Source organism: Poecile atricapillus, chromosome 17 (assembly GCF_030490865.1).
Source record: "Poecile atricapillus isolate bPoeAtr1 chromosome 17, bPoeAtr1.hap1, whole genome shotgun sequence".
NCBI lineage: Eukaryota > Metazoa > Chordata > Aves > Passeriformes > Paridae > Poecile > Poecile atricapillus.
This window is the reverse complement of record NC_081265.1, coordinates 1327497-1348371: the sequence shown is the minus strand read 5'-3', so window position 1 is coordinate 1348371 and position 20875 is coordinate 1327497. Positions and strand designations below refer to the sequence as shown.

The following is a 20875-nucleotide window of genomic DNA, read 5'->3' as shown; positions in this document are numbered from 1 at the left end:
ACCCCCTGTGCCCGTAGCTGTGCTCTGGCAGTGGATCCCTTGTGACCAGGACATGCCCAGGGTGTGTTCCTGCTCCCAGCCCTGTTTTCCTCCCCACAAATCGTTCCTCGGTGTGGGACTGAACCTTTCCACAGCTCCCGACCGCCACGGTCTGTGCCACGGGGAGCAGGCTGTGGATGGGGAGGGAGGGAAATAAAAGAGTTTTACCAGTTAACACCAGTTTCTGGTGTTGTTTGTGTGTGTTGGAGCTGGGGTGGGGAGCAGAGGGACACGAACCAGGCTTGGACACCTCCCTGGGAGAGCATCCCAGAATTGTTCAGGTTGGAAACCCCCTGAAGATCACCAAGTCCAACCTTGGCACTGCCGAGGCCACCACTGACCGTGTCCCCAAGTGCCACATGCACACAGCTTTAAATCCCTCCAGCCATGGCCACCCCTGCCCTGGGCACTTCCAGCCCTTTCCATGGAGAAATTCCCCCTGATGTCCACCCTGACCTTCCCCTGGCACTACCTGAGGCGCTTTCCTCTCGTCCCATCCCTGGGAGCAGAGTTTATTATCGTGTCTGGAGTGACAGCGGCACCCGCAGGCCGCGGAGCCCGACCCGTTACCCGGGAAACGGGGAAGAAAAAGAAAACGCAATTAAATAAATAAACAAACTAAGTAAAATAAATAAAGCGGTGTTTTCTCCCTCTGGCCGTGTCGCTGTGGCAACGCAGCTCTGCCAGACACAAAGATGGCGGCGCTGCCATGGCAACGGCACCTGGATGTGGCTGTGCCCGACACAAAGATGGAGGCGCTGCCATGGCAACGGCACCGGGATGTGGCTGTGCCCGGCACAAAGATGGAGGCGCTGCCATGACAACGACACTCTGGTCCGGCTGTGCCCGGCACAAAGATGGAGGCGCTGCCATGACAACGGCACTGTGGTGTGACTGTACCCGACACAAAGATGGCGGCGGCGCCCCGTGGGTGACGCCCGGAAGCGCCGTCCCCTTCCCGTGCCGGGATGGCGGCCATGGCGGCCCCGGGGGTGCGGCCCGCGGTGGGTGCCGGTGCGGTGGGTGCCGGTGCTGTCGGTGCCGGTGCTGTGGGTGCCGGTGCGGTGGGTGCCGGTGCGGTCGGTGCCGGTGCTGTGGCGGCCATGGCGGCGCGCGGTGCCGAGGCCGAGGCGCTGTTCGAGGCGCACACGGCGGCGGAGCTGCGGGCGGTGGAGCGGCGGCTCCGCGCCGGTATCGAGCAGAAGCGGGAGGAGCTGCGGCAGATGGTGGGCGAGCGCTACCGCGACCTGATCGAGGCTGCGGACACCATCGCGGAGATGCGGCGGAGCGCCGAGCGCCTGCTGGGCGCCGTGCGGGGGCTGCAGCGCGGCTCGGCCCGGCCCGGCCCCGCCGGAGCGGTGAGGAGCACCGGGGGTACCCGCACAGTCCCTCCTGCCTTCCTTCCCCGCTTCTATCCATCCTTTCTCCCGCACTCCATCTCCCTGCTTGGTCCCTTCTCCCCCTCTGGCCGCTTTTCCCTCCTCCTCTCCGCTCTGTGTTCGCTGTGACCCCCTGTTCTCTCCGCAGGTTCAGCCCCCAGCCCAGCAGGGTTTTTACGGGGCTGCGGCGCAGCTGAAGCTGCTGCTGGAGGTTCCCGAGCGGGTGTGGGGGGCTGTGGAAGGCGGCCGCTACCTGCCCGCGGCCCGGCTCCACCTGCTCGGGGCTCACCTGCGCCGGCAGCTGCAGCTGGACACCCCCCGAGCCCGCTCCAGCCCCATCCTCGCCCGCTTCCCCATCCTGCTGCGGCAGGTGGCGGCCGCCAGCCACCTCAGGTGAGCCGGGAACGGGCCGTGGGAAGGGCTGGGTGAGCAGGGGGTGAGGTCCTGGAACGGGTTACCCCGAGAAGTTTTGGCTGTGCCATCCCTGGAGGTGTCCCAGCGCCTCGTCCTGCGAGCTGGATGAGACTTGGAGCAGCCTGATTGCTCTAGGGATTTGGAGCTGCTTGATCCCAAAGTTCCCTCCCAGCCCAAACCGTTCCCTGTCCGTGGCACTCGCTCAGACGCAGCCCAGGGAAGGCAGGACAGAAATCGGCTGCAGCAAGGTGGGAGAATTCTCAACCTGTCCCAAGAGGCAGCTGCAGCTGGAGCCCCAGGACAGCCCCAGGCAGGGTCCCGGGGCTGGGACAGGTGTTAAAGCCGGGAGCCCGGTGCTCTGGGAATGCCCTTGGGGGCTGGCAGGCAGGGAAAGAGGGATGTGAGGGAAGCACATCCTGAGGGTTCCATCAGGGAACGGGACAGGAATGAGAGGGATTCAGGAAAACCCCTTCCAACCCAAACCATTCCACAACAAATGGGACAAAAACCATCTCAGGGGTCCTGTAATATCCATATGACAGTCTGGAAAAAGGAGCCCTTTGGCAGTCAGCACACAAGCCCAGCTGAGTGCGTGGCTCAGGCAGTGACTCCAGCTGCTTCCTGTGGCAGATCCACCATCCTGCAGGAGAGCAAGGCGCTGCTGCGCTGCCGGACGGGCTCGGACCAGGCGGTGGCAGAAGCTCTGTGTGCCATCATGCTGCTGGAGGACAGCTCCCCACGGCAGGCCCTGGCTGACTTTCTGCTGGCCAGGAAATTGGCCATCCAGCAGCTGCTCAACCAGCCCCACCACGGTCAGTGCCACGGATGGGTGATTGCCATGAATCTCATGGTGGCAGGGACACTGCCAAATAGCACAATTAACAGATAAATGAACAATTTTTAACGGTTCTCAAGGGCTTAGGGCAAGCCCAGCTGTAATGGGGAAGCAGGTGGGGCACAAGGCTGAGTCGTTTTGCCCTTCTCTTGGTGCCACTGACCTGTGCTGAAGGGCTGCCTCGGCTCAAAGTCAGCTCTCTGCAGGTGCAGGTATCAAAGCTCAGGTGTGTTCCCTGATGGAGCTGCTCACCACCACACTGTACCAGGCCCACGCTCTCTTCTACACCGTGCCCGAGGGGATGGCCCCGGAGCCAGCCCTGCCCTGTGGATTGCTCTTCTCCACCCTGGAGAGCACCACGGGCCAGAACCCCGCAGGTGAGCCCTGCCCCTGCCCGGGTGTGCAGGCAGGAGGCTGATCCTGGGCTGATCCTGATCCCTGACTGGGATTCCAGGGAAAGGAGGGGTGCTGGAGGAGGATCTGAAGCTGAGCAGCTGGTTCAAGTACCTGCCCGAGTCCGTGGTGGAATTCCAGCCAGCCCTGCGGACCCTGGCACACCCCATCAGCCAGGAGTACCTCAGGGAGACCCTGCAGCAGTGGATCAACATGTGAGTGGGCCAGGGCAATCCCAGCCCGGCTGACTTCCTCCTCATCCCCTCATCCTCCTCTTCCTTCCCCCTCCTTTGAGCAGCCAGAGGCAGCACAGCACAGCCAGCAGCCAGGCACCCGTGCCACGGCTTCGCCCCCCTCACCGAGGTGAAATTTGCCTCCAGGTGCAGTGATGACATCAGGACAGGGGTCAGGACCCTGCTGGTGTACGTGAAGAGCATGAAGGGGCTGGCAGGGATCCGTGACGCCGTGTGGGAGCTGCTGTCCAGCGACTCCAGCAGCCACAACTGGGAGGCCGTGTGCCGGCGCCTGCTGGACAGGCCCGTGTCCTTCTGGGAGGAGCTGCTGCAGCAGCTCTTCCTGGACAGGCTGCAGGTGGGTGCTGTGCTGTGGGCACTCCCAGCTGTGTCTCACCCAGCCCACAGCGTGCTGAGGGTGTGTTTAAGTGGCACATTGACATTGTTTCTCTCCTGGTTCTGTTGCAGACTCTGACCAAAGAAGGCTTCGACTCCATTTCAGGCAGCTCCAAGGAGCTGCTGGCTGCAGCCTTGCAGGAACTGGAGGTGAAAGCTGGCAGCGGTGCCCTGAGCAAGCAGATGCAGCTGGAACACAACGTGGCTCTGTTCCTGTGGTCAGAGAGCCCCGGGGACCTGCCCGGGGACGCGGCGTGGGTGAGCGTGGGGCAGCGCGGGCCCTTCGCCAGGAGCGGGCTGGCCATGAAGGCGCAGGCGCTCACCCCGTGCGTGCAGAGCTTCTGCTCCACGCTGGACTCCAAGCTGAAGGCCAGGCTGGAGGATGTCCTGTCCTACCTCCCCGGGGACGACCCTGTCCCCAAGGAGCCGGCGGTGCCGGCGCGCCCCGCCTTCGACCGCTTCGCCGACGCCGGCACCGTGCAGGGGCTGCTCCGTGAGCGCTGCATCGCCTGCACCCAGCACCTGCTGGGCTGCATCAGGGAGCAGCTCCAGAGCCGGCTGGACACCCCTGGGGACGCCAAGCTCAACGCTGTGCTCTTCATGGCCAGGCTGTGCCAGGCCCTGCCCGAGCTGTGCCCTCACCTGCAGCGCTGTGTGCTGGGCCAGGCGGGCGGTGCCGACTCGGTGCCCAAGGAGCCGCGCTCTGCCAAGAAACTGGGCAAGGGCAAAGCCCAGGAAGTGTCCCCCGAGCTGGCCAAGTGGCAGGGGGTGAAGGCAGAGCTCCTGCAGCAGAGCCTGCTGGCTTATCAGCTCTGGAGCTCGGCTGTCACCAAAGTAAGGAGCGGGTTTCCTCCTCAGAGATGATTTTTGGGGAGGGGTTCCCTTGGTGGGGCTCCCTGGGCAGGGAGGGGTGGCTCCAGGGGGATGGTGTCTGGAAGATTCACTTTGGGAGCTGCAGGGGTGCAGCAGGTCACAGGCAGGGTGGGCTGGCTGGCTTTGGGCCTGGCAGAACCGTCCTGTGATCGAGGATTTCATTTTTGTGCTCCAGGGTCTGGTTCAGTGCTTCACCCACACTTTGCTGCTCGACACAGCTGGGTCTGTCCTGGCCACAGCCACCAACTGGGATGAGATCGAAATCCAGGAGGAAACCGAGTCTGGGAGCAGCGTGACGTCAAAGATCCGGCTGCCTGTGCAGGTATGAGGAACAGCCCAGCACGGCGCTCCAGAAGCATTTGCTGAGCTGCTGGGGAGGGTGGCTGGTGTCACAAGCACAGGACAAACACTCTCTGGTGCTCTTTGAGATACTCACCTGGTGAGGACAGAGGTCAGAGGAAGGAAATGGGTCATTGTCGCTGTTTATCTCTGTGAGTAAGCTTGGCCCAGATCCCTAAAACTGAGCCAGAGGAGGACTTGGGCCTGATTTAAACACAGAGGTCCCAGGGGAGAGATTCCATGGAAGCTGGAGGCACTGCAGGACAGTTGGAGCAGTGGAATCCTCAGGGAAGTCGTGTGGCTTCCCAAGGGTGTGGTGGTGGCACAGGAAGGAGCTCACAGGGACAGAGCAGGTGGCAGGAGGGAGGAGGGCCAGGCCTGGAGTGAGTTCTGTGTTTGCACAGCACAGGAGGGGCTGGACATGGAAATACAGTGAAATTTATCCAGTAAATTCCATTATCTGAGGGCAAAAGCATCTGGATGAGAATTCAGGAGGCCCAGGAGACAAGGGAGGAACAGCCCCAGGGAGTGGGTAGGCTGAGCAGGGTCTGTGCTGGCAGAAGATGCACAAGGAGTTCTCACTGCACTCAGTGTCTCAGTTTTGGGACTTTGGGAGCTGCTGTAACCCAAAATCTGGGGTGTCAGTAAAGCAGACCCTGCGAGATACAAGCTGTGGGGCAGAGCTTTGTGGCTGCTGAGGAAGTGGGACACTCCCAGCACCCATCTGAAGGGATGTGGGAGGCAATGGAGTGTACAGAGCAACTGCAAATAACCTCTGTTCTCCTGTGCAGCCCTCGTGGCACGTGCAGTGCCTCCTGTTCAGCCTGTGCCAGGAGGTGAACAGGGTGGGTGGGCACACCCTGCCCAAGGTGACGCTGCAGGAGCTGCTGAGGAGCTGCATGGCAGAGGTGCTGGCTGCCTATGAAAAGCTGGTGGAGCAGAAGCAGGAGAAGGTACCTGGCTGTGGGAGGGGAGCTGGGAATGCAGGGACACATCCAGCTCCTGGAACAGAAAATACCTGTCCGTGCCAGCTGGAAAGGGGACACCCTTACACCCACCCTGCCTCCCCCAAAACTGAGGCAGAAGGGGAGCAGACACCACATTTCACACTCTGGTTGTGCCTTGGGGTTGGTGTTCTCAAATATTCCCCCTTGGGCCGAGGGGGAGCCCCATTCCTGCCTGTCCCGTTTGCAGAGGCCGGACAGCTTCCCCCTGACCCAGAGCAGAGCTCTGCAGTTACTCTACGACCTGAGGTACCTCAGCATCATCCTGACAGCCAAGAGCGAGGACACAAAACCCAGCAGGATCAAGCAGGACTCCGGGTATGGCACATTCTGGGGTTCACATCCTCCAGCAGTGCTTGAGGGGCTCTAAAGCAGCACAAGTTCCAAGCTCTGACGCTGCACAAACACCGAGCTCATCCTCAAAGCACAGGAGGGGTGGGATTCTGTGGCCAGGGGCTGAGGCAGTGGGCTGGTCCCGCTCCTTGTGACCATAGGATACCTTCAGAGGATGCCCCTGGAGAAGCAGTTAAGCTTCCAGCCAAGAGTTAAAGCCTTGTGTTAGCTCCAGCCTTGGGGGTACCATGGGGAGCAGGTTCCTGTAGGAGCTGGAAACCCTTGGGGCAGCTGCTGTTCTGCCAAGTAATTCCTGTTCTGCTCACTCACCCCAGACAGGAAATCCTTGGCTGCTTCAGAGCTGGCATCAGCAGGATGCCACCCCTGACAGGAGCCCTCTGCTCTGCCTGCAGGATTGAGAAGGTCATCGACTTCCTGGAGGGACACATCGATCCCTTCGACCTGGATGTCTTCACCCCACACCTGAACAGCAACCTGAACCGCCTGGTGCAGAGAACCTCGGTAGGGAGCAGGGCTGGAGCAGGGAGCAGGGCTGCAAATGCCTCCAGCAGGGCAGCTGGGGGTGCCTTTAAATTGTTCAATGCCTCAAGATAAGCACTGGCACTTCCTTGGAAGGGGGAAGAGCGTTCAGTGCCAGCTGCAGATAAGAGGAGCTGGCTGAGCCGGCTGCACGGCCCCGCGTGTGGGGCTGGCTGAACTTTATCTAACAGGATTCACTGCAGCCTGTGCAACACTAATCGGGTTAAGGAGTGCTGAAACAGGTCTGGGACTCAGCTGTGGGAATAATTAAACACAAGAGTTAAGAGGGGGGAAGGGAGACACTTCATGTTCAAGCTCAGTGCTGATGGGGTGCCAGTGGATTCACCAGGTACTGCGGGGTCAGCTCTGCAGGAACCCCAAATCCAAACAGCTCCTGGTGTCTTCCAGCTTTTCTTCCCCAAATCCAAACAGCTCCTGGTGTCTTCCAGCTTTTCTTCCCCAAATCCAAGCAGCTTCTGGTGCCTTCCAGGTTCTCTTTGGCCTGCTGACTGGGACAGAGAACCAGTACACGAGCAGGGGCGGCGCTCTGAGCTCGCAGGAGCTCCACAACATCCTGCCCTTAGCATCCAGCCAGATCAGGTGAGGCACCCGCCTCTTCCAGGCGCTCTCCTGCCTCTGGGAAGCTGCTTCCCACATTTCCCACGTTTCTTTCTTCCATTCCTTAAGGTTTGGACTGTTGCCACTGAGCATGTCGAGCTCACGGAAGAGCAAGTCCACTGCCAGGAGCACAGAAAGAGTCCAGGTTGGTGTTTGAATTGAACTGTAAAAATAGGAATATTTTCCCAGTATTCACTGTACCCCCCAACACTCGACTTTGTGGGGAAAGAAGAAAAGAGCCAAACATTATTTCACCTGATTTTTTATTTTCAGTGAAAGGAATCATTATGGCAGCGCAGCAGGGGATGGGGGGGATTTCTCCAGGACCCTCCAAAACCCCACCCTTTGCCCAAAACCGTGGGTTTGGGGCCACTGCTCTGGCAGAGCAGGCAGTGAGGGCAATGCATCAGAGACAACTCATTAAATAGGGCTGCAGGAAAGGCTGAAGGACAGTAGCTAATGCTTGGACTCCTTTCCAGTGGGATGCTGCCCTGTAACCCCTGAGGAGGCCTGGCCAGGTACCCCAGCTGTGTGAGGAGTGTCCTGCTGCTCTCCTGCTGCTGAGCTGTAGCAGCCAATCTCTCTGTTGCTCCGTTTCCCCCAGTTTAAAACATCTGCTTAGATGGAGCTCTGTGTGCTGGGTGAGAGCCAAGGAATACCTCACTGCTGTGGGAAGCAGCAATTAATGTTTCCTTTACTTATTACCAGCCCAATCTATCTCTGGTGGTCTTGGCAACTAGGACAAGTTGTTGAGTCTTGTCAAGAGCCTGGTTTTTTACCAGTGTCATTTGAGATGATGTTCAATTTGCAGCTCCCCATTACTCAGAGCCATTAAGGACCAGACCCAGCAGAAGGGGTGTTTGAAAGCCCAGAACTTCCCATTAAAGGTATTCCTTACCTCTCACAGCTCACCTGGACTAGAGCATAGAAGTGTGCAGTGATGTCTGGTTTGTTCTGTCACTCCCCTCAGCTGCTGTGCTGTGCTCAGCACACCTGTGTCCTGTGCTAGCCACACTTGGCAGGATCCCTGACAGATGCTTGCTCCTTCTTCAATGCTAAAACTCCTCTGGAGAGGTTAAAATCCGCAGTTCTCCAAAAAAAGCTCCTGCAAGGGCACCAGCTGTGCTTCTATTATGCTGTGATCCCTTGCTGTGAGCGCAGCAGCCCCTGCCCTGCTGCTCAGAGAGTTTTGATGAGTGTTGAGGGGTTTTGTGAGCATTGAGTGACATCTGCCAAGTGCCTGTTGCCACCAGCAGCCCCCAGAGGTGGCCCCGTGTGTGTCTGTCACTAACCCAGCAGCGCTGCGGCTCCGGCTGCGGCTCCGGCCGCGTGCCCGGAGCGCTTGTGCCGCGGCTCCACCTGGCAGCTCGTGTTGCTGAGGGGACAGAGGGAGCCCCGGGGGTGCTGTGATGGTCAGAGTCACTTTTGTGTCCCCAAAGGGCCAGGCTGCAGCCGCTGTGCTGCCCAGAGAGGACGAGGCGGCGCGCCCGGGCTCCCTGTTCCGGCAGCTCATCACCGACGACGAGGACGCGGCGGCACCGTCCCTCTTCAAGCTGGGCTGGCTCTCGGGCATGACCAAGTGAGGCAGCAAACAATGAACCTGCTCGGGGTGTTTGTCTTCACTGAGATCTCTCTGTCCCCTTGGCAGGAGCGGTGACACCTCCGGGATTGTCAGTGCTTCCCATCCTCAGGCAGAGCAGGGCGTGTCACGGGAAGCAGGCACAGCTTGGATTGTCCTTGTCCCCTGGCTGCTGGAACAGAGGTGGAGCTGCTTTTTCACCTCCTATCCTTACATTGTTGAAATCAAAATTGAAGAAATAAAAAAAAATAATAATAAAAAAAAACCAGCCAAAACAACCTACACACTAAGAGAAAACATTTCACAGCTGGAAAGGGGTGCTGGAGCAGGGTAGGACACCTGTATCCTCCAGGCACCACCACTCTGCTCTGAGTGGCCCCTGCAGCACCTGCCTGACCTGTCCTGCCTCTAATTTCACATTTCCCTTCCAGTCCTGCAGCAGTGAAGCTCATCAGAGAACTCACCCCGAGCTGGGTGGGAGCTCACAGGCCTAAAGGACCTGCACTCGCTGCTCCTATTCTCACTAACTCTAAATGCTCAAAAAATTATGTTGCCAAATCATTTTTTAACTAGTTTATTGAAATTAAAAAAAGACTTATAAAACTGAAGAGGAACGCTTAAGAGAACTTTACAGAAAGCAACAACTTGCTAACAAACAGATTAGGCAGTCGATTGGAATTGGACAGTTTGCAATCCTATAACACACATGTGGACTCCTCAGTCTCCTCTTGCCACGTACTTTAGAACCACCCCAAAAAGAATCCTATAAAAATTGCTCCAAAGCCCCTTTTGCATTGCAATAGTGCAGCAAACCACAAGTAAACAATCTCCTGTTAACCTGTTATTTCAAATATAGACTGAAAAGGCAACAGGCAATTTTGTGCAATTCCATTTTAACAAACTTTGAAGTTGAAATATCAAATCTACACAGTGCTGTCCCTTCACAGAAGGCAGGGAGCTGCTGGGTCATCATGTAGGGAGGCGTCCCCGGCTCTGTAGGCTGTGGAAGTGGGCTTCCTTCAGGATCTGGTTGATGTGGAAGTAAGGACCTTGGCTTAGTGCAGACTGCTCGTGGAAGGGCTGGGAAGAGACAGGGCTGGATCCTGCAATCCTGGGGTTGAGGCTGGACTCTGCTCTGTCGGGGCTGTTGATGCTGCTGCTGCTACAGCTGCTGCTGCTGCTGCTCCCACTGTCACTGCTGGAGGACTGGGACACACAGAGGGTGAACAGCAACATCAGACACCTCTTCCTCACCCCACAGAAGCAAACCTTTAGGATAAATCCCTCCCTTCCACATTCCCAGCCTGATGGACTGAATAAATCCACCTTGGCACGGAGAGGTTGTTGTTGCCCACACCGGTGTCACAGAGCTGAAGGGACAAAGCCTTCACCCAGAGTTCAGTGACCTCCAGGGTGTTCCAGCATTTCAATCCTTCCCAGTTAAACCCTCCAGCTCTGCCCCCAACCCCACGTTTGCACCAGTGAAGTTTGCTGGAGTGATCCGAGAATTGGAAAATGACATTCCCAGGCAGGCAGGGCAGAGGTTTGAGGGAGGCACCATGCAAAGCATTTTCCTACAAGGCAATCCTCAAATGAGATCTGAAGCATCCAAAGCAAGAGGTTGTGAGAAAGAACTGCACACAACACCCAGTTTTAAGTCTTTGAACACCCTAACATCAAATACTCCCAGTTCTCTGTGGCAGGGTTAACTGGAAGTGTTCCACAGCAATTCCACACCAATTTACTTGACGTGACTGTGAAAGAGCAACAGGCACCAAGGAATTCCTCATGCAGCAAAAAGAACTCAGCATTTGATTGGAATAAGAGGCCAGGGCTCATTTGCCAGCATTTAGGACAACCACGTTTCATGGGAATGGCTGGAAGAGCATTTGCCATCATCATAAGGGATTCAAAGACAGAAAACACCATTTTAAGGGTTGCTAAGGAAAGGTTCCATTTGCTCCAGATGGAATATTTTAGTTTGTGTGATCTGCAAATATTTGGGTGAGTCAATCAGCAAGTGGCTACTCTGCCACCCCATAAATGATTCATAAAAGTGACAGCAGCTAAAAAATAGACATTTTTGTAAGAATTGAGCCACAGAAGTCACAGCTTTGTGGCCACAGCAGAAGAGGACAAATTTCACAGGATCCTCAGGGATTTACCAGTCAGCACCACTTCCAGAAGGGCCTCACCTGGAGTAAATCAGGAGTGGTACAAACTGCACCCAGCAGCATGTTTGGAGTAAATCAGGTACAAACTGCACCCAGCAGCGTGTTTGGAGTAAATCAGGAGTGGTACAAACTGTACCCAGCAGTGCTGCAGGGCCCAGGGAGGCACTGCGGATGTTTGGGGTGGAACACAACCCTCCCCCCCAGCTCTGATCCACCATCGATCCTGACCATCCAACCCTGACAAATTCCTTTGTTTCGCTAAGCACCAAAAATGCTTCAGCTCTGTGGGAGCACAGCAAGCCAAGCCAAGGGCCCCGGGCTGCGAGGAGAGAGAAACACACAGCGGGGTCATTCCCGAGGGAGCACAGATGGAACTACGGGAGCAACCAGCTCCTTTTCCTAAATCTAGAGAGGGAGAGAGCCCCGGGAGGACAGGGAGGAGCTGGGGGTGGTGCTGGGCAGCGCAGCTGCTGTTGCAGAGCAGCACAAAGAGTCACACGCGATGCTGGAAGGGGTCACAGCAGCCTCGGAGAGAAACCCACCGCACAGGACACTTTGTTTCCTTTTAGTCTGCGCTCCTTAGTGAGCTTCGTTACAGCCACCTTCTGCAAATCAAGGTAAAAATCGAAATGAGAACCTGGCCTGGCTTGCTGCTCACGTTTCACATCTCAACAGGCATTTTCCAGCTGTTAGTAGTGATTATTTTGTGCATCTCGGAGGTTTGTGAAGCTGGCAGCGTGTCCTGGGACAGATGGGGTTTGTCAGACCCTCTTGATTTCCAGTTCTCTAAGGCAAAGATTCACTAGCACTGGCACCCCTTCAGCACTGCCCACATCCCACGGAACACCTACCATGTCCCCAGGCTGTGGTGCACATTCTGTAACGCATTTGGACTACAATCAGACAAGAAAAGAATCCTTAAAGTCATCAAGTCAGCAAAACAGGCATCAACAAAGCTTCACAGGGGCAAAGGAAAGCAGCCCAGTGACATTTATGAATATTTTAACTATCAAAAGGGCATCTTCAAGGTTTAGTGGGCTCTTTAACCCTTAACATCACACTTTAAAAGGTTTAAAACAAACAAATGTTATGTTAAACGTGCAGATCTGAGACAATCCCTCGTGACAGGAACTGGAAAAAGAGCCACTCAGCCCCTGCTGCTCTCAACATCTCCCAAGATGAGTTGAACAGAGCCACGATCTGGTTTTAGTGGGAACTGAAGAGCAGCCCTTCCCTGGACACTGGGGGACAAGAACTTCGATTTGATCTCTGGCCAGAACAAAGAGGAACTACAAGAAATTGGGGTTTGCAGCAGTTATTCAGGAAGGAAAGGGTCAGCCAGAACACTCAGACTCGCTTCCTTCCCTCAGAAAATGAGAGCAAACGGTTTGCAGTGGTGATTCCCCAGGCTGCAGAGCACAGGGGGAATCTCAGCATTCCCATGAGCAGGATCCCCTTGGAGGATCCACTCCAACCTCTCCTGGCTCGGTTGAGGGACCAGCAATGGATTTCTAACCAAGCACAGGGCAAACAACCCAGCTGAGCTCCTGGAAAAGGGAGTACAGGCTGAACAGGAAGCGAAATTCCGTGGCAAAGGCTCTGCCTTGCTAATGTTTAACGCTGGCTGTGGCTCCAGCCCCGTGTCTGTGCCTGTCCATGGCCTGAGCCCAGAGCAGAGGTTTCTGTCACCCTCAGGGTGGCTGTAACCTGGGAGTGGCTTCTCCAGGAGCAGCAGGAATGGCACATCCTTACAGCAACTGGCCAAAAAACCAGCACTGAGGGAGACTGAAGAGAATCTGTTTCCATCCTGTGAAAGCTGGGGTGCTGCCTGTCCTGGGTGAAAGGACAATCCAGAGGGACAAAACAGCAAATCCTTTGGAATTGGATGTGATTTGGATAAGCAGTGGGACTCAAAGTGAGGGATCACAGAACAACCCAGTTCTGAACTGCCACTAAAGACAAACCTCCCTTCACCTTGTTCTCCAGAGCAAAACGTGCAAGACAAAAAAAAGTGGGAAGAGATCCTGCCAAAAGCCAAGTCCTGTTTAAAATGCAGCTGCCATCCTGAGGTTGTGTTCTCAAAGAAGCCTCGCTCTGCAAGAGGGAACAGCCAGTCTGAACCAAAACAGGCCAGAGGAATCAGGACTTTAGGTAATGTTTCACAAAAAGCAGGTGTGAGACGCCCTGCGATGAAAAGAGACTCTCACGTGCTCTTGGAAGTCACAAATTGCTCCCACTCCCCCTTTCCCAGGGAATATCCCAAAACCAGTGGGGATTTTGAACCAGCAAGAGGTGTCTTTGCACACAGCAAAATATCAGGAAACTAAATGCAAGTGTTCCAAACTGGCTGAGACTTTCCAAGCGGCACCAACTGGAAGCACTCGTGCATGGTGAGCACGAGGATTTCTCCCTTTGGCACAGGAAGTCCTTAACCAAATGTTGGAATAATACAGATTTAATCTTGTGGCTTGAATTTCTGAGCATGCTCAGTTCAGGGATCCAACAAGAAAACAAGCCAAAAAAGAAAAAAACAAAAAGAAAAAGCTCTATTCATCAGGAGAAAACATTGGGAATTCTGTTTGCTGGAGAATGGGGCTGTTTGAGGAGCTTTGTCCACGTTCCTCAGCAGTGAGAGCTCCTCCCTGCCTCACAGCAGGGTTTGATGTGTTAAAACCAGACTTTCACCAGGCAAGTGCATGCAAGAAGCAGAGTCTCTGTTAGGCTGAGCAGTGACCTTGCCCGTGCTGTTCCCCTGCAGGAAACCAGGCCAGCTTGAGGCCACCCCTCCCGTGTGGCCACAAGCCCGCTGCCAGTCCTGCTTTTAGTGGCTCTGCCCAAACACCAGGTGTTTACACGACAAGCAAAGGTGCTTCTGCCACTCACCATCAGGGGGTTTTCCTGATATCCTTAATTTCATTACTCCTACTTCAATCCCTTGTTCCACACTAAATCCGTCCTCCTCCCGCCACAAAGCTGCTTTAGCCTTTAACTACTCTACACACACGGAGGGGTTTGACCTGTTGGACAAGTGATTCAGTGTCAGATGGCAACAAACCGGGGCTGCTTCTCCCCAGCACAACCCCAAAATGCAAACTTCTCCCTCCTGAAAACACAGCAGCACGGGGCAGTTGTCATCCCAGAGAATTCCTTCATGATGGACAGCAGCTCTTAGAGCATTTCCAGCAGTGTCCTAACACATAATCCACTTGTACAGGTTAAGAGAGAGTCTCCCTCGCAACAGGAATGTAGAAATATCCACTGGAAACCGTTTCCAGATTATAAAAGAGCTCAAAGTTACACAGCAACTAAATATTTTCTCCCAAGTACAATTAATAGTTGAATGATTGGGTTAGTTCTGTAATAATTCAGACTGTAATTGCTCATTACAATCCACCTTCAAAGTCAGGAGGCTCTAAAAAGCCAAGGATATTTCCAAAACTTTCAAAGAAATTAATTTCATTCATTTCATTAGCTTCAGAGAGGGAGTCTCTGCTCTGCACCCTCTTTTCCATGAATGTTTTGCACACAGCAAAATATCAAGGACGTTGCTCACAGTGAATTTTCAGGTGATTCACCCAGGTGACATCTCAGGAAATCTGGCAGCAGTTGGGAAATCAGCAATTTCTTTTTTTATAGGAAAAAAAATCTCAAATTTCACCGAGGGAACACCTGTTTGGTGAGGGGTAAGAAAACAAGAGAGTTTATCCCACATCCAGAAAAAAATCATGGAAAATATGAGAAAAAACACAAAGAGTTTTGAGTTTGAGTGTTTTAGCTGTGAACAAGTCTTGCTTAAACTGAGCAGCACTACCAGAGCATTTTTTTCCACATCAGATAAGGCCTGCCTGGAATGTGTTTTGTCTTTCTCCCACAAATAATCACCTGACTGTAAGGAAAGGCAAAGTTGATGGTCAGGCAGAGTGAGCCCAGGGTCACATCCACCCTCAGCATCTCCCCAGCTCTGGTCACAGCTCATCCCACACAGCACAACCAGAAACGGCAGGAAATTATTTCCCTGGGTGCTGCAGAGCAGGATTTGGAATTTCTTCCCAGAAATCTTCAGGGATAACCAGGCTCACTGGAAATGCTGATTTCCAAACTGATTCAATCCTGATTTCAATCTCTGATGTCACCAAGTCAAACCTCATGACCTCAAAGACAAAGCCATGAAACAAAAATGAAAGAAATGCACAGGATATTCCAACTGCTGCTGAAATGCAGCGTGGAAGGAGGCTGGATTTGCCTGGGAAGGCTCTCACCTCAGTGTCCCACGAGTCCTGGAGGACAGTGTTCCTGGTGCTACGTTTGGTCTGGGGAACATGACCATCATCTTCATTGCCATTCCTTCTCCTCTTCCTGCAGGAGAATATAAATTATCAGCTCACTGATCTACCTTCTGCTTTGTCCTCTGCAGGCACCCAAAAAAGCAGCAACACCTGATCAATGACTGCAGGATGTCTCCAGCCCCCTGAGGTGCTGGGGACTCTCACATTCCCCGTTCTGCTGCTGCCTGGGGCACAGAGGAGAGGATCCTGTTCCTCACAAGATGTCTCCTATCAGTTTGAGGGACTCGCATTAAACCCATCCTTCCAAATAAACTCATCTGACAATTGTCAGCCTTGCACATCTAAAAATAATCCCTGGGCTCGGAGTGACACCTGACAGGCTGGGGACAGCACTGGGATGAGTGGCAGTGACCACATTTCCCATTTTTCACCTCTCACATCACCCCACAACGGCTCTTTAGTCTCTCCACTCTGACAGTGCTTGGAATCGAGTCACATTCCAAAACAATCGCATTTCCCCTGTGGAAATAAGGTTTTGTCAGGAAACACCTCGTGGAAAACAAACTCCTCTCCGTTTCTGATGTATCTGCCACGCTCTCATGACACCTTGGGTACAAGTTTTAACCTAATTTTTATCCAAATCTTTGCAGGCATCAAGGCAAAGCAGAGTCTGGAGGAGGATGATGGGGTGGGGGCGGTGCTAATATTCCCAGATTAGAGGAGATGAAGGGAAGACCTCAAAGGCCAGGCTGGACAAGACTTGGAACACCCTGGGACACTGGAAGGTGTCCCTGCCCATGGCAGGGGGTGGCCCTGGATGAGACTGAAGGTCACTTCCAAACCACGGTGTGATTCTGTGACACCACCACAGCAGCTGATCCCCAGCAGCATCCCAGAATTCCTACACAAACATCAAACGATTCTCCCCACCGTACAAACGTGACAAGTCAGCCACGATCTCAGCAGCCTCCCAAAAAAAAAAATAAATAAAAAAAACCCAAAAAAACAACACACGATGGAGCTGTTTTGGTGTGCCTAAAATTAATCTGTGCTCGAATGAGTCAAAACAGACTCGAGGGAGGTATTTATAACTGGCTCCTTTCTTCCAGCCAGGCTGTGCAGCAGCCTCAGCTGCCAGGGTTTGGCCCACGCCTACAGCCTGGAGCTGCCTCCCTGCTCCCCATCGCTGGGATCACAGCACCAAACGCTGTCCATCTGTCCTGGAACTCGCTCTGGGGAAGGGATATTCCTCCCTTTGCCTCTGGATCCTTCCTTTCCTCCACAGCTGCAGTGACCTCGGCAGCTGGGACGGGGCTTGGAGCACCCTGGGCTGTGGAAGGTGTCCCTGCCACGGCAGGGCTGGAATGGGAAGGGCTTTCAGGTGCCTTCCAGCCCATTCCCTGTCTCCACAATCCCTCACCTCCTCCCAGCTCCACGATCCCTCCGCTTCCTCCCCCAGCACTCCGAGAATCTCCCCCGGATCCTGCGCATCCCCCACGTCCCTTCGCCCTCCCGGAGTCACCCAAGCTCCGCGCCGAGCCCTTTAACCCCTGCCAGCGCTCGGGGGGCCGCTCTCCCCTTCCCCCGGGGCCGCTCCGAGCGGCCGAGCCCCCTCCCCTCAGCGCGGCCCCTCCTTCCCGCCCTCCCTCCCTCCCTCCCTCAGGCCGCGCTGCCCTCGCCCACCTCTGTCTCGCTCCCCGCTCGCTCGGCAGCGGCTGCCGGCAGCTCATGGCGGGTGTGAGCGCGGCGGTGAGGGCCGGAGGCGGCGGTGAGGGGCGGTGAGGCGGTGAGGGGCGGTGAGGGGCGGTGAGGGGCGGCAGCGCGGCCCTGCCCGGCCCCGAGCGCCGCTTCCGCCGCCGCCGCCTCGCCCCCGTGACGTCACGGCGTGCGCCCGCGCGGGCGGGGCTGCGCCTTTGTGACGTCACAGCGAGCGCCGCGCGGGCGGGCGGGAGATACGGCGCTTGCGCCATTGTGACGTCACCCGGGGGAGGAGCGGGAAGACGCGCGGTGATGGCGGCGGGGACGGAGCTGTGCCCGCACTGCCAGCGGCCCTTCAAGCGGCTCCGCGCGCACCTCCCGCACTGCAGGGCAGCACCGGCACCGGGACCGGGACCGGCACCGGCACCGGGACCGGGACCGGCTTCAGCCGCCCGCCCACCCCCCGCGCCGCCATCGGCCAAGGGAAGGAGCCGCCAGCCCAGCCCCGCCACCGCCTCCCGCGCCGTGAGGGACGTGGCCCGGAGCCTGGATCTGCACCCCGAGGAGGTGCGGGATGTGCCCGGGAAGCTGCAGAAGGGGGTGAAGGTGGTGATCGAGAGGAACCGCGCCAGGGTGCTCCGGGAGAAGGAGCCGCGGAGCGGGGCAGGAGCGGCGGGGAGCGGCGGGGGACGGACGGAGCCCGGCCCCGCTCCTCACCCGCAGCGCCGCAAAACCGCCCCAAAATCCACCGGCAAGGAGACCCCGAGCCAGGGAGCCGCGGGGAGCGGGAGCTCCAAGGGACAGAAAAGCGGTTTAAAGGCAACAAAGGCACCTGCAGAGCCCCCCGGGAGCAGAAATGGCCTCGGTGACCTGGTCCAGCGCGGGGGAAGAGACAAATCCACGGCGGGAGAGGAGCGGGGGCAGCTGGAAATTGGGGTGGGATCTGAACCCCCCGCGTCTGCTTCGCATCCCAGGAACCTCCTGCGGCTGTCACTGACGGAGGCGTTGGGAGGTCACGGCCAGGGAACATCCAGAAATGAGCTGAGCAGCCTGCAGAGGCCGCGGGACATCGGGGAGCAGCTGCAGGGAGCCCCCGAGCCCACCGTGAGCCTGGGCACAGCCCCGCAGCTGGCTCTGCTCCACATTCCCAAAATCCAGCCCCCCTGCTCAGCCCAGGCCTCTGGCTTGGAGTGGTTTCCAGAGCTGTATCCTGATTATGAAGGGCTGAGGATTTTCCCAGGGAAGCGTTTCCACGAGGATGTGAGGATCGCTGCTCAGGCACCCCAGGGTGCTTTCACACAGGGGCAGCAAGGTAATGAAAGTCTCCCTGCTGGGATTTGCTGGAATGGGAGAGGAGGGGTAGGGAACGCTGGGCTTGCCCAGGGAAGGATCCAGGAGATTCCAAGGATGTTTAATTGGGCCTCCTCCAGCCTGCAAAACTCCTGGATGATGTTTTTATGGAGGCTGGAGCTGACAGAGCCCAAACTTTGTGGGAGAGGTGATTCCCTCTCCTTTTCCAGTCCCAAATTCCGCACCACACATCAGCTCCCCTGCTGTCACCACTGTGACTTGTCACCCCACAGGTCCCCTCTCAGAGAGACCCCTGATGGAGGTGAGGCTGGGGGAGTTGCACACCTGGATCAGCACCTGCAACTTCTCTCCCCAGGGGCTGCTGGCAGCAGCACAGAGAGGTGAGAATTCCTGGCTTTTGGGGCAGATCCATCCATCCCACTTCCCTGATTGACTTTATTGATCCAGGTAGCCAGCCCGGATCTTTACAAAGCACAAATCATGGAATGGTTTGGGAGGGACCGTAAAGATGATCCAGACACCTTCCACTGTCCCAGGTTGCTCCAAACCCTGTCCTGCCTGGCTTTGGGGACACTTCCAGGGATCCAGGAGCAACCACAGCTTCTCTGGGAATTCTGTGCCAGGGCCTCACCCCCCAAGTTCCCCACAAGGAACTCCTCCTTCCCATCCATCCCTGCCCTCTGGCAACAAACAAACACCCCCAACATTTTAGCTTTGTAAAGCTGCGTGGAAACAGCAAATCCCCAAGACCAGCCCATGGTTTATCCCTTTCCTTTCTCTCCCAACAGCCTGGAGCAGTTACTGTGCCAAGTACATCCACGTGAGGCAGGGGGGACCTGCTGGAATCTCCATGCTCCTGGCTGGGTACTGCCTGCTCAGCTATGGCTGGAACTATCAGCACCTCAGTAAGAATTCCTTGGGCTCTCCTGTTCCAGGACTCCTTCCTTTTGCAGCACTCGGAAAGCCTGTTTAGCATTGCTGTTAATTAAAGCTCAGGAATAATTTAAATAATTAAACTATTTAAATACTCCTCGCTCAAGACTAATAGCAGAGCTCAGAGAGCAGGATTCCCGAGGTGGGGAGAGGAATTTGGTTAACAAAAGTGCTGATAGCAGTTGCTGACTCACAGCTTCTCCCTGGAGAGCTCCAGGAGTGGCAGGAGCACTGGGAAAAGCCTGCAGAGGGCAGAGGGAGGAGATATTCCAACAGGAGCTCCTGTTCCCTGCATTTCCTGACAAATGGCAAGGGATTTGCTGCTGTTTGGGGGGTTCCCCCTTGCAGCACACGAGCAGAGAAGCTGCAGTCAGGCTCCTCATCCCAGCTGGAGCCCTCAAAGAGATCCCTGTGCTGACACTGCAATGGTTTTCTCCTCGTTTTTCCAGAGCGGCACCGCTGGCGAAAATATCACTGAAGGAGCTGGAACAGCAGCCAGGGAACAGCCACAGCTCTCTGGGAGGCTGCAGAGCAGCCAGGACCGGGATCCCAGCAGGAATTGCCAGCAGCAGGGGCCTGGCTGGGGCTGGAGCTGAGGAGGGGCTGCGTTGCAGGTCAGCTGGTGTAGCAGGGAGGTGACAGGGACAGCCTGTGGTCACCTCTCCATGCGTCAGGCAGCTTTGAGTAGTGAAATGAAGCATTAGAGGCACCCTGAGAGATCTCCAGGAGAGCTCCTGGAGGCTGCAGAGTCCCAGATCCCTTCTTTGGGACACAGGACAACACCTCATGAGCTGTCATTAGAGATAATTTGACAATTCTGCTGTAGCTGAGTGTTGTAGCAGAGTGTGCTTCAACCCCAGTACTCATTCCCTTTAAATTCAGAGCTGTGCCTGGCCCAGCCCAGTTTGTACTCACCCCTGGTACTGGTGGGACTGGCCAGGACCTGTGTGAAGGCGCTGGAGCAGCAGCTCAGACCACAGCGCCCTAATTCTGGGGAAGAAAACTCCAAGGGATGAGCTGTTGTGCCCAGAGGGCAAAGCCGTGCCTGCAGCAGACAAACCAGGACAGTCAGGAGTGCTAGTTGGAGCCTGCCATCCCCAGACATGTCTGGGAAAGGGTTGGTCATGTTGCAGGCACGAAGGGCAAAAAGAGAAGCCAAGAATTAAAAGTCTGAGCTCTTTATTCTGCAGAGTGCAGTAGTGCCGTGGACAGAGGTGTTGCACCAAAAACTCTCACCAGCGATAAAAACCTGTGTGGATTTTCCTTTCCTGCTTGGGTTGTGCCGTGAAACGTGGTGCTTTGTGCCCCTTTCCCAAGGGGTGAGCACATCCTCACCCCTGTGCCCAGGATCCTGGCAGCAGCCAGTCCTGCACCCCTGAAAACCTCGGGAATGCTGCAGCTGCCCCGGCCTGCCCGCAGCCAGCAGTGCCAGGGGGAGCAGCCAGCTGTGACTGCCGTGGCATGGAGTGATTTCTGTGCCAACTGTGCCAACTGTGAG

The 20875-nt window shown here is 56.0% G+C and overlaps 3 protein-coding genes across 8 annotated transcripts; 2 read left to right on the top strand and 1 right to left on the bottom strand.

Moving 5' to 3' along the window:
* Positions 1-1060: 1060 nt before the first annotated feature.
* On the top strand, positions 1061-9387 carry COG1 (component of oligomeric golgi complex 1). 4 transcript variants are annotated; one of them, XM_058852318.1, is made up of 15 exons: positions 1066-1397; positions 1567-1811; positions 2463-2644; positions 2874-3044; positions 3122-3275; positions 3441-3651; positions 3762-4523; positions 4738-4884; positions 5693-5854; positions 6096-6223; positions 6652-6760; positions 7269-7378; positions 7466-7541; positions 7876-7914; positions 9045-9387. In XM_058852318.1, exons 1-14 carry the CDS (start codon positions 1143-1145, stop codon positions 7891-7893), a joined length of 2730 nt encoding a protein of 909 aa, XP_058708301.1. In that variant the 5' UTR covers positions 1066-1142; the 3' UTR covers positions 7894-7914; positions 9045-9387. The 4 variants fall into 4 exon arrangements, with proteins under 4 accessions (XP_058708303.1, XP_058708301.1, XP_058708300.1 ...); XM_058852317.1 differs by lacking the exon at positions 9045-9387 and adding an exon at positions 8836-8972; XM_058852320.1 differs by lacking the exon at positions 7876-7914 and having other exon boundaries at positions 1061-1397; positions 8836-9387.
* A 146-nt stretch (positions 9388-9533) lies between these two features.
* VCF1 (VCP nuclear cofactor family member 1) lies at positions 9534-17332 on the bottom strand. 2 transcript variants are annotated; one of them, XM_058852321.1, is made up of 4 exons: positions 17119-17332; positions 15409-15505; positions 11692-11754; positions 9534-10181 (listed from the first exon to the last, which is right to left on the bottom strand). In XM_058852321.1, exons 1-4 carry the CDS (start codon positions 17163-17165, stop codon positions 9945-9947), a joined length of 444 nt encoding a protein of 147 aa, XP_058708304.1. In that variant the 5' UTR covers positions 17166-17332; the 3' UTR covers positions 9534-9944. The 2 variants fall into 2 exon arrangements, with proteins under 2 accessions (XP_058708304.1, XP_058708306.1); XM_058852323.1 differs by lacking the exon at positions 11692-11754 and having other exon boundaries at positions 17119-17329.
* Positions 17333-17424: 92 nt separating this feature from the next.
* On the top strand, positions 17425-20602 carry C17H17orf80 (chromosome 17 C17orf80 homolog). Of its 2 annotated transcripts, XM_058852506.1 has the most exons (4): positions 17425-18445; positions 18717-18824; positions 19233-19349; positions 19827-20602. In XM_058852506.1, exons 1-4 carry the CDS (start codon positions 17446-17448, stop codon positions 19853-19855), a joined length of 1254 nt encoding a protein of 417 aa, XP_058708489.1. In that variant the 5' UTR covers positions 17425-17445; the 3' UTR covers positions 19856-20602. The 2 variants fall into 2 exon arrangements, with proteins under 2 accessions (XP_058708489.1, XP_058708488.1); XM_058852505.1 differs by lacking the exon at positions 19827-20602 and having other exon boundaries at positions 19233-19810.
* Positions 20603-20875: the final 273 nt, after the last annotated feature.

Bases quoted from the DNA above. Each gene is read 5' to 3' on its own strand.
- COG1 (XM_058852320.1), top strand. From the start codon at position 1,143: ATGGCGGCGCGCGGTGCCGAGGCCGAGGCGCTGTTCGAGGCGCACACG. The intron at 4,524-4,737 runs GTAAGGAGCGGG...TTTGTGCTCCAG, and splicing joins GGAGCTCGGCTGTCACCAAA to GGTCTGGTTCAGTGCTTCAC. The intron at 7,379-7,465 runs GTGAGGCACCCG...CCATTCCTTAAG, and splicing joins TTAGCATCCAGCCAGATCAG to GTTTGGACTGTTGCCACTGA.
- VCF1 (XM_058852321.1), bottom strand. From the start codon at position 17,165: ATGAGCTGCCGGCAGCCGCTGCCGAGCGAGCGGGGAGCGAGACAGAG. The intron at 15,506-17,118 runs GTGGGCGAGGGC...ATTCTCCTGCAG, and splicing joins GAGCGGGGAGCGAGACAGAG to GAAGAGGAGAAGGAATGGCA. The intron at 11,755-15,408 runs GTGAGAGCCTTC...CTTGATTTGCAG, and splicing joins AGGACTCGTGGGACACTGAG to AAGGTGGCTGTAACGAAGCT.
- C17H17orf80 (XM_058852505.1), top strand. From the start codon at position 17,446: ATGGCGGCGGGGACGGAGCTGTGCCCGCACTGCCAGCGGCCCTTCAAG. The intron at 18,446-18,716 runs GTAATGAAAGTC...GTCACCCCACAG, and splicing joins TTTCACACAGGGGCAGCAAG to GTCCCCTCTCAGAGAGACCC. The intron at 18,825-19,232 runs GTGAGAATTCCT...CTCTCCCAACAG, and splicing joins GCTGGCAGCAGCACAGAGAG to CCTGGAGCAGTTACTGTGCC.